General features: G+C 30.1%; 1 protein-coding gene across 2 annotated transcripts in view; it reads right to left on the bottom strand.

Moving 5' to 3' along the window:
- The window catches only part of LOC145248304 (uncharacterized), a 936,478-nt gene that overhangs the window by 844,973 nt on the left and 73,874 nt on the right, over positions 1 to 17,631 (bottom strand). For both annotated transcript variants that reach the window (XM_080110193.1, XM_080110194.1), the window contains exon 4: positions 602 to 781. In XM_080110193.1, coding sequence (XP_079966319.1) covers positions 602 to 781 — 180 coding nt within the window. The remainder of the gene's footprint in view (positions 1 to 601; positions 782 to 17,631) is intronic.

Genomic DNA, 17,631 nt, shown 5'->3' with positions numbered 1-17,631 from the left:
GTATTTGGCAGCATGGCACTGTATATGTGTGTGAGTTTACCTTATTAATTCGTGAATAGCTGTGAGTAGCAATTCGTGGTATATGCGTTCAGAGATGTTTAGCACATTGGAGTACGAGAAGACTTTTGAACAAGAAACAAGATGTTATTCTGGAAAATAACTGCAAAGAAATGCTTGTTGTTTCACTGAAAAAAGTCGAATTCTTTCCTTGTCTTTGTTTCCTTGCGACTATCTCCATACAACGTGTGGGTCCCGAGTGTTGACATGAACGACTATGTTACAGCAAGTGCTAAGTAAAGCCTAAACAGTTGTTGACATGTAACCATTATATTATAACAGTTGAGCATAAAATTAGCTGTGTGACGCCATTTTGTTTTTTGGGTTTTTTTTTTTTTATTGTTAAATAAATGGACTTTATAAAACATGCAGAAATATGAAGTAAGTCATATTACAATTTTTCCTACAATCGGCAAAAACTTTTGCACTGAGCAAATAATTCTTATTTACGAACCTGCTTTTCCAATTACACCAGAGCAATCTCGTGACACTTATAGAGATGATTGGACTAATCTCCTCCTACAGAAAATTATCTTTCACTTACCTTTGTTTTGTTTCTTTTTTCTTTGAAGGAACCCAAATATAAGGTGGCTGCCATGCACTGTTAGAACTGCCATTCATTATAAATGCACGAATGACATGAACAGAACGTGACTGCTTTTCTTTGGAAGATAGAACTGGAACTTTATCTTCGGAACCAGGCGGACATTTGGGAACATCAAGTCTACAAAAAATTACACTTTTTATCAAATATTTAATAAAAAAATATTTAAAATATTAAACTTTCCTTTTTAACAGGGAAAATTATTTTTCTCGTCTGACTAATGTAAGAAGAAGATTGATTTAAAAACAGAAATATTTTGTTCTTTATTTTCATATTATGGTAATTTCTAGGTATGTGCAAAATGAATGCCCATACTCAAAATGTATAAACATTTTGACCTTTCCCTTTACTTAAAAATTCACCAAAAATCAAGAAATTAACCAATTTTAATGAAATTTACGTATTTATCAAATAATTATCATAGAATATAATGAACACATTATTTTTACTTAAATCTTAGTGGATATGTAATATTTTGTTTAAACAAAAAGTACCTTTATTAAAGTTATGGCTTTCGGTAGTAGAAAAAAATGCATGAATTTATTTTTGCTTTCTTTATAATAATAAAGCATCGTAAATTGTAATAATTAAAAAAAAAAATTAATTTTTACAGGAACATTATGAAAAAGCTCTTAAAGTCCGTATTAATGAATTCGATATAACTAAAAAAAAATTAAATTCGAATTACCGATATTATCATGGAATTAAGCATTGTTTAGTTAATACTTTCACACACAAAAATTATAATTGCAAAAAATATTTCTACTTTTTTTTTAATTACAGGTTTTGCATAATTTTTATATGTAAGATTCTAATATTTTCCTTGCTTGCATGAATGTGAAACTTTCGGCGTAACATAATTTAAAAAAATTTTAAATTTAAAAGCATGAAAATAGAAAAATAATTAAATTAAAAATGGTAAAAATTAGACAAACGTTCACGATAGGAACTATGGACGCACAAAAAAAGAAAAACTGCATCTTCTACTCCTCTTTAACTACCTAACATCAGTTTCAGACAGCCTTTTGACTTTCTAAGATTTTGGGCTTCCATATAATTCATGTGACAAGGAATTTGTTTTCTTTCAGTTGGACGATGCAAGAATATCTCGCTCTTGGGGGCTAATTAAGCTATTTTTGTACAAACAAGGTGTTTTTTTGTTTTTATTTAATTTCATATCTTAGGACTTTACTAATTATCTTTAAAATAGACCCAGAAAACTAATATTTATCTTTCGAAGGATTTTTATAATGAATTTATTTAACTTCAAAATTTAGCTGAATTAGTTAAACATTTTTCATTATAACTTTTTTTTTCACGTGTGCAAATATTTTTTTAAATTTGGATATTGACTTTAGTCTTTAATCTTTCAAATACAATCAAACGTAGTCAGAAACTTACAAAAAAATTATAAATTGGGTTTTAAAAATATATCCTCCTATCTTTATGCCATCATTTTTGCCCATACCTAGTAATTTCCTAATGTATGGGCGCCTGTTATTTACAGTAACATAGGTTTCAGCAAAATGTTATTTCTTCCAAACAATTTGTTTAAAAAAACGTTTTTATGAGAAAAAAGAAGGTAAGTTTAAGCATTAAAAACAGTAACTTATAGCAAGTTTAATTGTATTTGCAAAACACTGAAAAAACAAGATGGCCGAGTTGAACAAACTTACAGGGGAGACAACTCCAAGTTTTACCATGTTTTTATATAAATAAAGTGTAACATTGTCTCATAGAGGACAGGATTAGCAAGTTGCAATAACTCGTAGGCAATCAAAAGCAAAAGAAAACATTTTACTAATTTTTTAAATATTAAAATTCAAAGTTATCTTCATTTGTTTATATGGGCCATTTCTTCTTCTGGCCGACTTGGGGATTTTTTTTTTCTCATGTACAATTAAACCGACTATAATTTATTGTTTTTTATGTTTAATGTTATAAAATTACTTGGCTCAGAACCAGTTAAATTATTGGGTACAGAGTTGGTAAATTACTAGAAACCTAAGCTGCTAAATTACTGATCCAGGATTTATAACAATGCACACATTGCAGATTATTAACTTCTTGAGTGCAAGACATGTTAAATTACAGAGCCAAAAGCATGATAAATTACTGGGTCCAGGATCTGTTAAATTACTGGTTTTGAGAACTACTAAATTACTGGACCCAGGACCTGTTAAATTACTGTTCTTGACAACTATCAAATTACTGAGCTCAGGACCTGTTAAATTACTGAACCCAAAACCTGATAAATTACTGGGCTCAAGATTTGTTAAATTAATAGCCTTGGGAACTATTAAATTACTGTGCCTAAGACCTGTTAAATTACTGACCTTGAGAATTATCCTGTTAAATTGTTGTCCTTGACAACTATAAAATTACCGGGCCCAGGATTTGTCAAATTACTAGACCCAGGGTCTGTTTACTGGGTTGAGGATTAGTTAACATATGATCCATAATGTCCATAATCTGTAAAACTTTCTTGTAGAATTACTAATTATGTTATTTTTGTATCTTTTATTGGTGAAGATTTTTCTTATCTCCACTGAAACAAAGCTGATTTGTCTGGAGTCTATAGTTGGGAAAGTAGACTAATTTGTGGAAGCTGAATGCAGAGTTTAGGCCAAGTGAAGGAAAAATATAAAACATGTATGGAGGTAATGAATTTATTGGCGGATCTGAAGATGAGAGAAATTAGAGTTAAAATAAGCATTAGGCACTGCTACTGATTAATTTCGAACAGTAAACATAAAGCTTAGATATACATATAGACATGAAACACACGTATACATCTGTTATATCGCGCAAGAAAGAACGTTGAAGCAGAAAATGTAGATAACTACTTTATAAAGTAGTGGAACAAGAAGATGACGTATTTACAAATAGTGGGTGTTAGTATATGCCAATGGTAATGAAATGTGCATTTTGGAATGTGCTTCACGCCCTTTCTTTTATATCTCCAGTTAATCGTTCTCCAAATTTTTATGTACGTTGGACATCATATTTCTTCCTTTTGGGGTCTATTTCTATAGTTCCCATCGGTTACATTTTCGTTTGCTCGTCCGTACTTATTTATTATTATTTTTTTATTGGTTATAAATAAATGATAGACATGGATTCTTCTTATCCTAATTTTGGTCTTATTTTATTTGGTTAATATGTCTTATTTTATTTGATTAATATATCTTATTTTATTTGATTAATATATCTTATTTTATTTGGTTAATATGTCTTATTTTATTTGGTTTATATGTCTTATTTTATTTGGTTACTATGTGTTGTTTTATTTGGTTAATATGTCTTATTTTATTTGGTTAATATGTATTATTTTATTTGATTAATATATCTTATTTTATTTGGTTAATATGTATTTTTTTATTTGATTAATATATCTTGTTTTATTTGGTTAATATATCTTATTTTATTTGGTTAATATGTCTTCATACTTTTTATTTTGGACACCATGTTCCCCATTCTTCTTAGAATTATGCCGTATATCTTATGTTGCTTTTCCTAAATAATAAATTAAGAAAATAATTTTCGCCTGAACTATAAGTTTCATTTGAGGGGTTATTTCTTTCCTTAGTTTCCCTTTTCAAACGAATCAATTCATCAAAAATTGAACGTACTCTCCCAGCTGCTGTTGCTGAGCATCATTCATTCATTTTTGGATGAATTACGTGATTATTCTTGGCATTCGTTCCCCTATCTTTCTAGTTAGAATTCGTTCTAAAATACATCAGGTACTTTTTTTTTTCGATAGCATTCGAATTTAGTGATCGCCCCATTTTTGTATCCCTAATTTTTAAATGATATTTCAACCAATTACCTATTTTAATATTAATTTAATCTTTTGTGTGTTTGTTTAATTTTAATAATTATTTTTCTTCTTCAATTTATTTGTTTAATTGATTTATTTCCCAAATACGTATCTACACTTTCAAATTCTAGTTTCTATTTAGATGTTCCACTATTTCTTACCCAATCTACCATAGTTTCGTATAAACTTTGTTTATATGTCACAATCTGCTAATTAATTTTTTCTTAACATGTTATTTCTTAGAAGGAACTGAAATTAAATGGTTAATTTAAATAGTATAAATTAAAATTTATCTTCATCCCATACTGGTTATGTCAATACTTTAAATTTTAAATTTATCTTTTCAATTCTTATCATTATTTTATAAGTATTTTATTTTAATTTTTTATCTTTCCTCTCTATTATCGTTCATAATATCTTTACTTTCTAAGGGAGATAACTCTATTTTATGAATATTTATCAATTTATCGAAATTCCATGCATCTATATTTAAAAATTTAGACTAGATTTATTAATCATCTTTGTTAATTTTAAACTTATAGTTCTATCATAATCTTCTTTATAACAATCTTAGTTCATTTTCTGACTTAGTTTTCTTCAACTTTATATTTTGATTCTAAAACTGTTTGTTTATCTTGCAGTTACTTTATGATAGATTGTTTTCATTCTTATGTTATTGAAATTACTCGGGTGTTATTTTATTACCCATAAGGATTACTAAAATTAAAATTACTTTTATTTCTCCTATTTGGGTTATAAATTATTTTGGTTTCTATATGTTAAGTTGATGATCTAATAATTTATTTATTGCAGCATTTTTAAAATATTAGTATTAAGTTTAACATTCTCTTTCCAAACTGACATTTCACCCTTAAAATATTCTGTAAATTTTTCCTTTTTTAAATTTATTTTAATCAGGTTTTAGGCATGATAATAGGAATTTATTTCTTTGAAAACAACTTTGTATAACTTCTAACATTTTGTTTAAAATTTCCTCTTTAGGATGAAGAGGGTCATCTCCTCTTTCTAAACTCTTGTTTAAGAGAGAGAGAGGGGGAGGGGGAAGAGGATCATCTTTTCCTCTTTCTAAACTCTTGTTTGAGAGAGAGAGAGAGAGAGAGAGAGAGAGAGAGGGGGGGAGAGGATCATCTTCTCCTCTTTCTTTGGTTTATTCTGTTTATATTTTCTAGTTTTATCTATTATACACCTTAACTTTACATTTGTATATAATTTCATAAATTAAGCAATTGTCCTCCAATGGATATTTGTTAGGTATTCTACAGTTACATTTTTCTCTGCAAATTTAGATTCAACCCTATTATTATTCACTATTTTGTTTATTTTATCATTATTAGAACCAATTATAGTATTACCTAGATTGCCAACGGTTGAGAATGAAAGTTTAACTGTGTTCTTATTAATTATTTACTTAATCTATTTTCTGGGGAGAAGTTCTTATCAATTATTTAGTAAAACTCATTAGGGATATTATTTTATATATGTTCACTGAAAAGAGGATTTAACCAGACTTATTTTTTTGCATCTATTTTCTTATTCTTACAAGCAGTATTATTAATATATGCTTGTTTATCATTTTTAATTTCATTCTTTTTATTCTTATTATTTTATACTTATTCTTATTTTTCACATTATTTTTCTTCTTTATTATTTTTAATTTCATTCTTTTTATTCTTATTATTTTTAATTTCATTCTTTTTATTCTTATTATTTTTAATTTCATTCTTTTTATTCTTATCATTTTTAATTTCATTCTTTTTATTCTTATTATTTTATATTTATTCTTATTTTTCACATTATTTTTCTTCTTTATTATTTTTAATTTCATTCTTTTTATTCTTATTATTTTTAATTTCATTCTTTTTATTCTTATTATTTTTAATTTCATTCTTTTTATTCTTATTATTTTTAATTTCATTCTTTTTATTCTTATCATTTTTAATTTCATTCTTTTTATTCTTATTATTTTATACTTATTCTTATTTTTCACATTATTTTTCTTCTTTATTATTTTTAATTTCATTCTTTTTATTCTTATTATTTTTAATTTCATTCTTTTTATTCTTATTATTTTTAATTTCATTCTTTTTATTCTTATCATTTTTAATTTCATTCTTTTTATTCTTATTATTTTATACTTATTCTTATTTTTCACATTTTTATTCTTTATTATTTTTAATTTCATTCATTTTATTCTTATCATTTTTATACTTATTCTTATTTTTCACATTATTTTTCTTATTATCATTTTTAATTTCATTCATTTTATTCTTATTATTTTTATACTTATTCTTATTTTTCACATTATTTTTCTTATTATTATTTTTAATTTCATTCTTTTTATTCTTATTATTTTCATACGTATTCTTATTTTTCACATTATTTTTCTTCTTTATTATTTTTAATTTCATTCATTTTATTCTTATCATTTTTATACTTATTCTTATTTTTCACATTATTTTTCTTATTATCATTTTTAATTCATTCATTTTATTCTTATTATTTTATACGTATTCTTATTTTTCACATTATTTTTCTTATTATTATTTTTATTTTTAACACTTCTTCTTCCTTTCATTGCCATGTTATATGATATTCTGTAGTTTGTTCTGATATTTTTATTATCCACCTCCTTTATGTATTGGATTTTACCTTGATATCCTTATCTAATTAAAACCTCATTGTAATAATTCTCATTCTTATTGAATGTATTCTCATTTTGTGATAACCTGGATATTCTTTTTGTTATACTAAGGATAATAGGTTCTATCATACACTTAGGATGATTAGATTTATAGTCTATATAGAATAGTGTTCGCTTTGGTTTATGAAATGGTTCATAAGTATTGTCATTTAGATTTACAGTTATATCGAAAAATTCACTATTTTACAATTGCAGTCTAGTGTTATTTCTAACTTACTTTTTCTAGTTTTTCCTATAATTCGATCTCTCAAATTATAGAGAGATATATTAGGAATGTAGTAAAACTCTTTATGCCATGGTATTTCGAAGCCTAATGCTTCTTGTAAGAAGAGGAGAGAAGATGCTAGTTAACATAATAGGGATGCAACGTCTAGCGATTGCTACATTAGGAGCGAAATAATTGTGCAGTGAGAGTTAAAATATTGAGACTATTTGGGGAGGGAATTGGAGAACTAAAGTGATCTCTGTGATATATAATAAAAGCTGTATTCCGCCTATATCACAGAGATCACAGAAAAAGGTTGGGGATGCCATGTGATTCCTATGTAGGTTGCTTGTCGTGGATTTCTAGGATACTCAGTTATTTCGTTTCTTACAAAAATAGAAATCACGGGCCGCAATCTGAAAGTGGCCTCTGATCGTCTTAAGAACACAGCTCAACATGCATCTGGATTTGATTGAGATCGAAAAGACTGCAGCATGAATAGACGTTATGAATTATCTTTGGTGATCTGTATTTTGTTGTTATTTTTTTTTTCAATACCCTGGCTAGTGGCAAAAGCTGCTTGATGGCATCAGGAGCACTAGTACTGCCTTGAGCTACCAAAACTATGTTATTATCCTGGATAGTGGATGATGAGGACAGAGTACCGCACATGCTTTTGCATGTTGTATGATATATATATATATATATATATATAAATATATATATATATATATATAAATATATATATATATATATATAAATATATATATATATATATATATATATATATAAATATATATATATATATATATATAAATATATATATATATATATAAATATATATATATGTATAAATATATATATATATATAAATATATATATATATAAATATATATATATATAAATATATATATATATAAATATATATATATATAAATATATATATATATAAATATATATATATATAAATATATATATATATAAATATATATATATATATATAAATATATATATATATAAATATATATATATATAAATATATATATATATATAAATATATATATATATATAAATATATATATATATAAATATATATATATATAAATATATATATATATATATATATATATATATATATATATATATATATATATATATATATATATATATATATATATATATAACTTTGGTGATTTAACAGGAACCGGTGTGTCAATGTGATTATTCCGAATATATTTCTCTGGCATCAGGGGCCTTCAATAGTAAAGGTATGAGATTTTGTTGTTTGTCGAGTTAGTCGGGGGCTTACTTACATCGCATTTACTAATCTATATTCACCTCCTGCCACCTCCTCCTTCTCTTCAACCTCTTCCTCCCCCTTTAACTATGAATTAAATAGCAGACTAAACTCTCAAGTTTTAGTAGGGCAACTAGACTAGGAGAAGGAAAGCTCCAATCCAATCCAATTCTGAAGCATCATAATAACATTATATATATATATATATATATATATATATATATATATATATATATATATATATATGCTGGCAACCCACCCAGCAGTGCTCAGTCATACAATACACTTAAACATGATATTTTAATTTATACAGATTGTGTATGTATTATTATAAAATTAGTTCTCTATTCTATTGATTATTATATATTACGATGAATAATTTGCCCGGTGGACTAATTCACAATTTTTTTTTTTTAAATAATGATGATAATTTCGATCATCACGTTCCGTTTGTGTTTTTTTACAATATCACGTCAGCTGATATTTGAGCTTAACAATGAATGCCCTGGAAAGTCACTTCTGATTAATGTTTAGTTTTAAAATATGCACGCTAAGAAATGATTTGCGCCGATTTTAAATGGTATCACTTCTTTTATCGTAAATTGAAATAATTAATAAGAAAAAAATAAAATAAAATGGTGAGGTACATCCGGGCTTGAACATGGGATCATTCGATTTGTAGTTGGATGCTCTACCGCTAAGCTATATCTTTAGATTATAATAAATCTGTTTTTTTTTTTTAGAAGAAATGATTTTCTAAGGTTTTATTATCTATCTTGGCCATTGTAATGTAAAATATTCCCCTGTAAATTTTCTTCTTTTTTATCTATAAGAAAGAAAAGCTATTTTTAATATCGGATTTTTTTTTTTAATTTTCAGTACTTATCGGATGAATTTCTGTACAAAACATATCTAAGGACACTGCCAGACATAGAAATTAGCTTTGTGTAAAATTTGCAAAAGACACTCAGCCGTTTCGGAACCTATGAGGAAGGAACTCATACACACATACAAAGTCACTTTTATATAATAGTAGATATATATATATATATATATATATATATATATATATATATATATATATATATATATATAAAAGATAATTATGGACTAAGTATCTAATTGTATTGAAATAAATAATTTATGCAAAAACATTGTCGTTAAATTTGCCTTTAGTTTCTTTTAATGGCAAACAATGAATGGAATCTAATTTTGAAACTATTTATATGATGATCGCATAATACATCTCTGACATCTTTGTGTCCTTTGTTTTAAGTAAACAATTAAAAGGTGAAAGGTTAACATTCCCATGATGCAATGCCAGCTCCCTCCACCTTAGAAACTATTCACTAGTATTGGATTTTTATCTTTGTTGAAGCATCCATCATTCAAAGAATACGGGTCCTTGGCGTAGTGGATAAAGTAGTTGATAAAATTCAGTTGTAATTAACACTCTTCTAGAGGTTGATGGTTCAATCCCCAGTGCAGGTGGCACTCAAAATACAATTGCGGATTACTTAGGACTCATATCCAGTTATGGCTGACAGAACGAGAGCATGCTATCTCTGTGAATCTCGGTTGAAATTTTGTGCTGATTCCGCATTCGACAGAAAGATTCCCGAGTTCAACAAGATACACCTGATTAAAACTGGAGGATGCATCAATCAAAAAATTGTGAAAATAACACTCAAGCTGAAAACAGTAGTTCAAATAATACGAAAATATGTCTTATATATAAAATATCGTCAATCCATTTCCTTGATATTTGTGGTTCATAGCTTTCTTAATACTATTCTGTTTTGCCAGTTATTTATGGTAAATATTGGTCCATGTTCTTAAAAAGAAAGATTGTATTTCCAATCATTTGAATTTCCTATCAACATGTTTTTTTTTGATTAGTAATATTATAAGAGGTGGGAGGGAGATAACCCTCCCAAAGTAAAAGTCCTCCTCTTGGCACTCATAAAGAAATCGGAACATGTTTATTAATAGATAATTTTTACCGATTCACATTTATTTGACTTCAGCAGTAACTGCAAATTCAATATCACAACATATATTGTGTATTACAATGGTAAAAAGTGCCATTTTTTTTTAATTTTAAGAACTATTTGAACTTATCTATAATATAAATCTCACCTGTCTGTTTAAATGTGTGTATGTATGTATGTATGTATGTATGTATGTATGTGTGCTTAAAACCTACAACAGAGGCGACGGATTTTCCTGAGATCGGTATTGTTTTTTGAAGCTCGACCCTTCGGACAACAAATATCAATAAATTGGCTAAAAACATTAATTCCTTCATTAAAGCTAGACAATCGAAAAGAGGGGATGACTTTCGAAAATATCGGCGAAAAAAGCGACGCATCCCTGTAGAAAAGTACCCAGTTGAGGGTGAAGAAATTTATGTTTTTAGCCAATTTGTCGATATTTGTCGTCCGAAGGGTCGAGCTTCAAAATGATACCGATCTCATTGAAAAATCCATTGCCTCTGTCGAAAGTTTTAGGCAGACATACATGCATACATACATTTAAACAGATAGGTGAGATTTATATTATAGACTGGCATGGATACCCGGATGGACATTATATACTAAGGATATTGAGCACTTTCATCGATACCTCCACAACAATTTCAAAAATAAAAGAACGGAATCGCCCCCAAAAAGAAGTATGTGACAACTTCCCCACCAGATATTTTGGTAAAATGGATATGAAGAGAAGCATTTTTTGTTGTGCTGGAACCCTAAAATAAAAAAAATAAATGAATCAAAACAACTTTCAATCAAAATAGCAGTGGGTGCCCATGCGACTGCAGAAAAAAATTAGCCGCAGTAGGCAGGCTGATATACTCAGTTAAGCACCACAGAAATAATCTTTTTTTTCTAATTTTTACAGTTATTTGTCCAAGGGATTGCTCTTTCAAATGGTACCAGTTTCAACCCAGTCCAATGCGGCTGACGAAAGTTTTTAGCAGATATACAAACAAACAAACGCACAAACACACAAACAAACAGACGTTTGAGATTTATATAATAGATTATTGATAGGACCGGAAGTAGCCACGTAGAGAATACCATTTTCATTTGTCATGTGCTGAACAAAAGATTACTATCAGAATTATTTGTCATTATCGATCGCTTAAAGAGTGCCACAGATGGTATAAGTTATAGATTAGCAAGACAGCTAGTGTTGTGGCTCAACTTAATTATTTTGAAGAGTTGTTTATGTATATACAGGGACAGAACGTAATTGAAAGGCAGGAAACATTTGTTATTTAATTTTCAAATCCAATGCAATATGTAGGAAATAGTATTAGTTAAAAACTAAAATGATAATATAATGAAGTTTATAGTTATAAATAGATTTATGTGGTTATCGTGAGTTTCGTAGGAGAACTTAATTGTGGGAGAGCGCAAGTATTTGCTACCTTTTTGTGGGATTGTGTACTTGAGAGAGAGTCAGCTTAGTCGGAATAAATGACAGGGTGGAACAATAAAAGTATCGCCCTAAAGAAAACAACACTACAGCTTTATTTTAAAACTTTTATTGAAAAAAAATCAATTCAGGTAATTTGATTATGTAATAGAGCTAACATCTATTCAATGTAGCCGCCTTCAACCTCAATCATCGCTTTGATATAGGTCTGGAACTGGGAGCATGTATTTTCCACAAGTGCTGGCAGGATTTCAGCAAATATTTGGCAGATGATGACGATAAGGTTGGTTTTGGTGTTTTGGGAGGTCATGTTGGTGATGTTTTCGACATATGACCAAACAAAGTAGTCCAGCAGGTTCAGGTTGGAGGAAGAGGGGGACCAGTGAGAGAAGGGTATAAAGTCATAGCACATTTTCTGAATCCAAGCATGGGTCTCTTTGGACTTGTGGACCGGCACTGTGTCCTGCTGCCACATTCAGGGTCTTTCAACGGTCACATGATTGTACCAGGGCATCACCACATTCTTCAGCACACCCAGGTACATTTTGATGTTGACTTTCAAGCTGACTTCGAAGATGTGAGGTGGCATGATGTGACCCTCACTTGAAAACATACCACAGACCATAATCATGGCTGAAAACTTTGTTTTCATCAGTCTGGGCACGTCTCTGTTATTCATAGCAATCCAGTGATACATTTTGAGGGCGCTGGCAATGGTCCTGTTATCATAATTTGAATCGGTAGAGAGCATGAGTTGTACAATGGCACATCTCCAATCTCACTCGTTGAACATTGTGTCACTTTCAGACATGATAGAAGGATCCTCGTAATAGTAATTATTAGGGCTCTGACAACAGCATATTCTTTTCATTGTTTTGACTCTCGAGTATATATCCGACACATTTAATCAACTGAGAACCACATCACTATATATAAAAGCACTATGCGTGTGTGTGTATGTGTGTGCGTGTGTGTGTGTGTGTGCTGATATTTGTGTGTGTTTTGATATTTGTGTGTGTGTGTGTGTGTGTGTGTGTGTGTGTGTGTTTTGCATACGTGTGTACATTATTCATGGCCAGTTTTTCATGTCCCCTCTACCAGTCATTTTTTACCCAATATCTTATTTGATATTAATTTCCTCTCCTGACAAGTGGGCCGGTTTGAGAACGGCTTTTTAATTATTCATCATTTCCTAAAATCACATGAACACATGACAGCTTTGATACATTTATTCAGAACTAGCAGGGTTACCTGACGTTACCCGGTATCAACATAATAATAATAATAATAATAATAATAATAGTGATGAATGAAAAGACAAAACATATCTAATTGGTAAAGCTTAGCAAAAGAAATTGCAAACAAATTGACATCTGTCATTGGCAAACTTTTCGAGAAAATATCTGCTCCTCAGGTCACATATTTTAACTAGCCTGGGAGCATAGTATTATGTTGGACAAACATATACTACAGTATTTGCCTTAAAAAAAAGGGGGGAGTTAATGCCTGGGAGAATGATATCATGAAAACAGAACAAATGTTATGAGATACCTTCAATAAGTTTCCAGACTTTTTTGTATAGGAATTTTAAAATTGTTGTAAACTCTTGAAAATTCAGTATGTTATTGCTATACATCTTATGAGATGACTGACCAATTTTTATGATTTCGGGTTCAAATGAACAGCTACAGCAGGAATTGGAATACACCCTACTAAAGCCTGATTGTCACAGCTGGTGAATTTCAAAACTACAATCTTGACGTGAGGACACTTTAGAAGAACAATATGCAATAAAATTCCGTTTTAAACTTAGAAAAAATGCTACAGAAACATATGGAATGCTTCAGACTGCTTTTGGACCATCTTGCATGAATCGAGCATCAGTTTTTGAGTGGATTCAAGAAAAGCAGGGAGTCTGTAAGGGATGATGAGGTATGGGAGGATTAAGGAAGTCAGAACACCAAAGTTGATAGGCCAAATAAAGAAATTCATGGATAAGGACCGTCGTGTGTCTATAGAGACAATAAGTGCACAGTTTGATGTCAGTGTGGGAACTGTACACACAATTATTCGTGAGGAACTGAAGATGTGGAATATTTGTGCGAATGTACGAGTTCACAATTCCATCATTGTCACAGACTATTTGACCAAGATGGGCATCAAGACAGTTCCTCACCCTCCCTACACTCCAGACCTTGCTCCCTGTGACTTTTGGTTATATCCTAGGTTCAAGGAAAACCTTAGAGGCTATCATTATGAGACAATTGAGGAAATGAAAGAGGCTGGGACAAGGGTCATTGACATGCTCACACAAGAGGACTTCCATGGGGCCTTCCAGAAATTGTTGGAACAGTACAACAAGTGCATTGCAGTCGGAGGAGATTACTTTGGAAGGGACTAGATTTTCATGTGTGTACTATAAATAAAAGTGCCCCTACAAAAAAAATCTGGAAACTTATTGAAGGCACCTATACTATACTAGCTTCCCAAAACTGGGAGGATGTTATCATGTAGAACGAATATATAATATACTGCCTTCCCAAAAGAGATAATGTATGGGAGGAATATTGCATGTCGAATGAAACTATACCATGCTATTCTTTAAATGAGGAGGTAAAGCCTGTGAGGATTGCATTGTACAAATAGAAAACATACTACACTCCTCCCTTCAAAAAAGAGGAGGTAATACCTGGAGTGCCCGCAACAAAAGGAGGTGATGCCCAAGTATATGGTATTCTGACAACAGAACAGATACTAAACTACCAGCAAGAAAAAGGAGAAGGTAGTCCCTGGGAAGATGGTCTCATATCAACAGAACAGATACTATTTTACCTCATCCCCAAAAGAAGATTATTACCTGAGGAGTCCATCCACCTTTTGAAAAAGGAGATAATTCCTGGGAGGACGATCTTATAATAACAGAACCGATACTACAGAACCTATTGTATACTAGGGGAGTATACATTGTGTATGCGTGTCTTGTATATATATATATATATATATATATATATATATATATATATATATATATATATATACATATAACTACTAAAAAAAAGCTAGAGTGGATGAAACGCGGAATATTCAGTGTAGCTTAATCGCCATATATATTTTATACCTTACTTTAAATATGTGTGTGTGTGTGTGTGTGTGTAACCTCATGCATCGTCTAGTGGTATAAAATGTTATTCTAATGAATGTGTGTATACCGCGTGTATATACGTTTGTATATATGAGTCACAGTCATCTGTATGACGTGTGTATATACGTGTGTTCGTCTATCTAGTATTTCTATCATTAGTTGAATGAATGCGTGTAAAACTTACGACAGTGTTGATATATTAACAGATAACAACGGACATGTTACATTAAAAACAAAAAGGGATGGATTACAGTTTCCTAGGGTTTTTACATCGAGCCAATCGGAGAAACATACTTGGTCCATCTCTGATCTTGTTTGACGGATCCTCAGAAAAGTTGCAAACGAAGATTCGTACAACTCAAAGTTTTAGTGGTATTTACAGCAGCTTTATTTACCAGATGTTCCCCAATTAGAAAGCTGCAACACTGGTCCTAAACTGTCACCATTTCTCAGTCTCTCTACTTGGAGCTATCACTGTCTTTGGACCGTCTTTTTTTGGTCTGCTCTCTCTCTCTTTTATTCCTGGCTCTTCTAAAAATCATACGTGTTTTTCAAGCTGTCTCCTAAAAGTCCATTTTACTTTAAGTGATCTCTACATAAAACTACCTCAAACTGTAGAGGTCAAACCTCTTTTTAAATTATTGTTTGTGTTCTAACATTCTTTTCTATTAAAATATCTTAACATAAATAATTTTCATATTATTTGGATTCATCAGACTACTGTTCTCATCTTGAGTGTAATTTTCATAACGTTTCGATCAGTGTAACCTCCAACCATTTTCAGGTGTATCTTGTCGAACTCGGGAATTTGGGTGAAATTTTGAGTGGAACCTTTATTTACTTTACAGGAGTAGCATCCTCTCGTTCCATCAGCCATGACTGGATAAAAGTCCCAAGTAATTTGCAATTGTATTTTTTGGTCGTCCACACTGAGGATTGAACCTTTAACCTTCAAGAGAATACCACTTTTTACAATTGATTTTTCCAAGTACTCTAACCACTATGCCACGGGTCTTTGCAAAAATTCATCACTTCGATAGAAACATTCCCGAGTTCGACAAGATACACCTGAAGAAGGTCAGAGAATTTTATTTGTAAATATTTATTCCACTATGATAAAATTCTTCCTGACATTCTATTTTTATAAATTTTGTTGCCCGATAAGAGATTAAATCATACTTTTTTCATTCATTTAAAAAACAAAAGCATTGTTTTTCATGGTTTCTTTGTTCTTTCGCATAAGATGTAGAGTTTAGAGATTTATCTGTCTCTTTTCGGTTCTAATCAAACCGGAAAACTGTGGGCGATTTATTATTTAGAAAGTTAGGATTACTTGTCTTAAGTTAGAATGTTAAATATTGATCAGGCAGTGCCATTTGCTTGTCGACGATTATTATGATTATTCAAGCCAAAAAGTTTTGTCAGCTAAAATATGTTTTAGAATAATCATAATATTTAGATATTTATTTACATTTAATAGTTACCAGAAATGTTAACTTAAAAATGTTATTATAACAAATTAGTTGACAACTTAGAAATTATGACATGTAAAACCATCAGGTGATTATTTTAGTAGTGTATACTAATGATGTCATTTAGAGAGGGTGATGGTCTTTTTGAGATATGTGGAAGTTAGTTAGTGTTCTGAGCTTGAAGGAGTTAGAGTTAACAACCATTCGGCTTAAAGCACCTGGGAGAGTGAGGAGTCCAATGCCTATCAAATGTAGGAATCTAGGACCAGCATTACAACTTTCCAAAAAGGGAAAAACACTCTGGAGTAAAAAATTGCAGAAAATAAAATTCAAGGTTCTGTCCTTCTTGGGGAGAATTTCCATTGCAGCTTTTCCGTTAAACAAGACCAAACTTGGGCCAGATATGTTCCCGATTGGCCAGATGTTGAAACCCCAAATAAGTGTTATTCATCTTTTGTGTTGTAAAGGTATTTATGTATAACATTGTTCCGTTTAAACTGTATTTAAATGTACATACACACACAACAAACTTTAGGTAGACGGTCATAGATATATGTACATACACATGTATATGCACTCGCATACAATCATACATTAGACAATAATGAAACTCATAAATATATACACGATTACCCCCTCCCCATGTTATACAGATACCGACAACACTACAAGAAGCTGAACTTGAAGAAATAATAACAAATAGCGGGACCTGTGGAAATTCCACAGGGACTCATTCATATGTAATATATTGATGTTGCCATTCTGTAGATGTTCAGCATAAATGGGGACGCTCTGATATTATTGTAGCTCTTTTGTTAAAACTGCAAAAGTATTTATCTAAGCTAGCAGGGACGCCCGGCATAGCCCA

Source organism: Euprymna scolopes, chromosome 26 (assembly GCF_053919585.1).
Source record: "Euprymna scolopes isolate OS-2025 chromosome 26, ASM5391958v1, whole genome shotgun sequence".
NCBI classification, from domain to species: domain Eukaryota; kingdom Metazoa; phylum Mollusca; class Cephalopoda; order Sepiida; family Sepiolidae; genus Euprymna; species Euprymna scolopes.
This window is presented reverse-complemented; position numbering and strand designations above follow the sequence as displayed.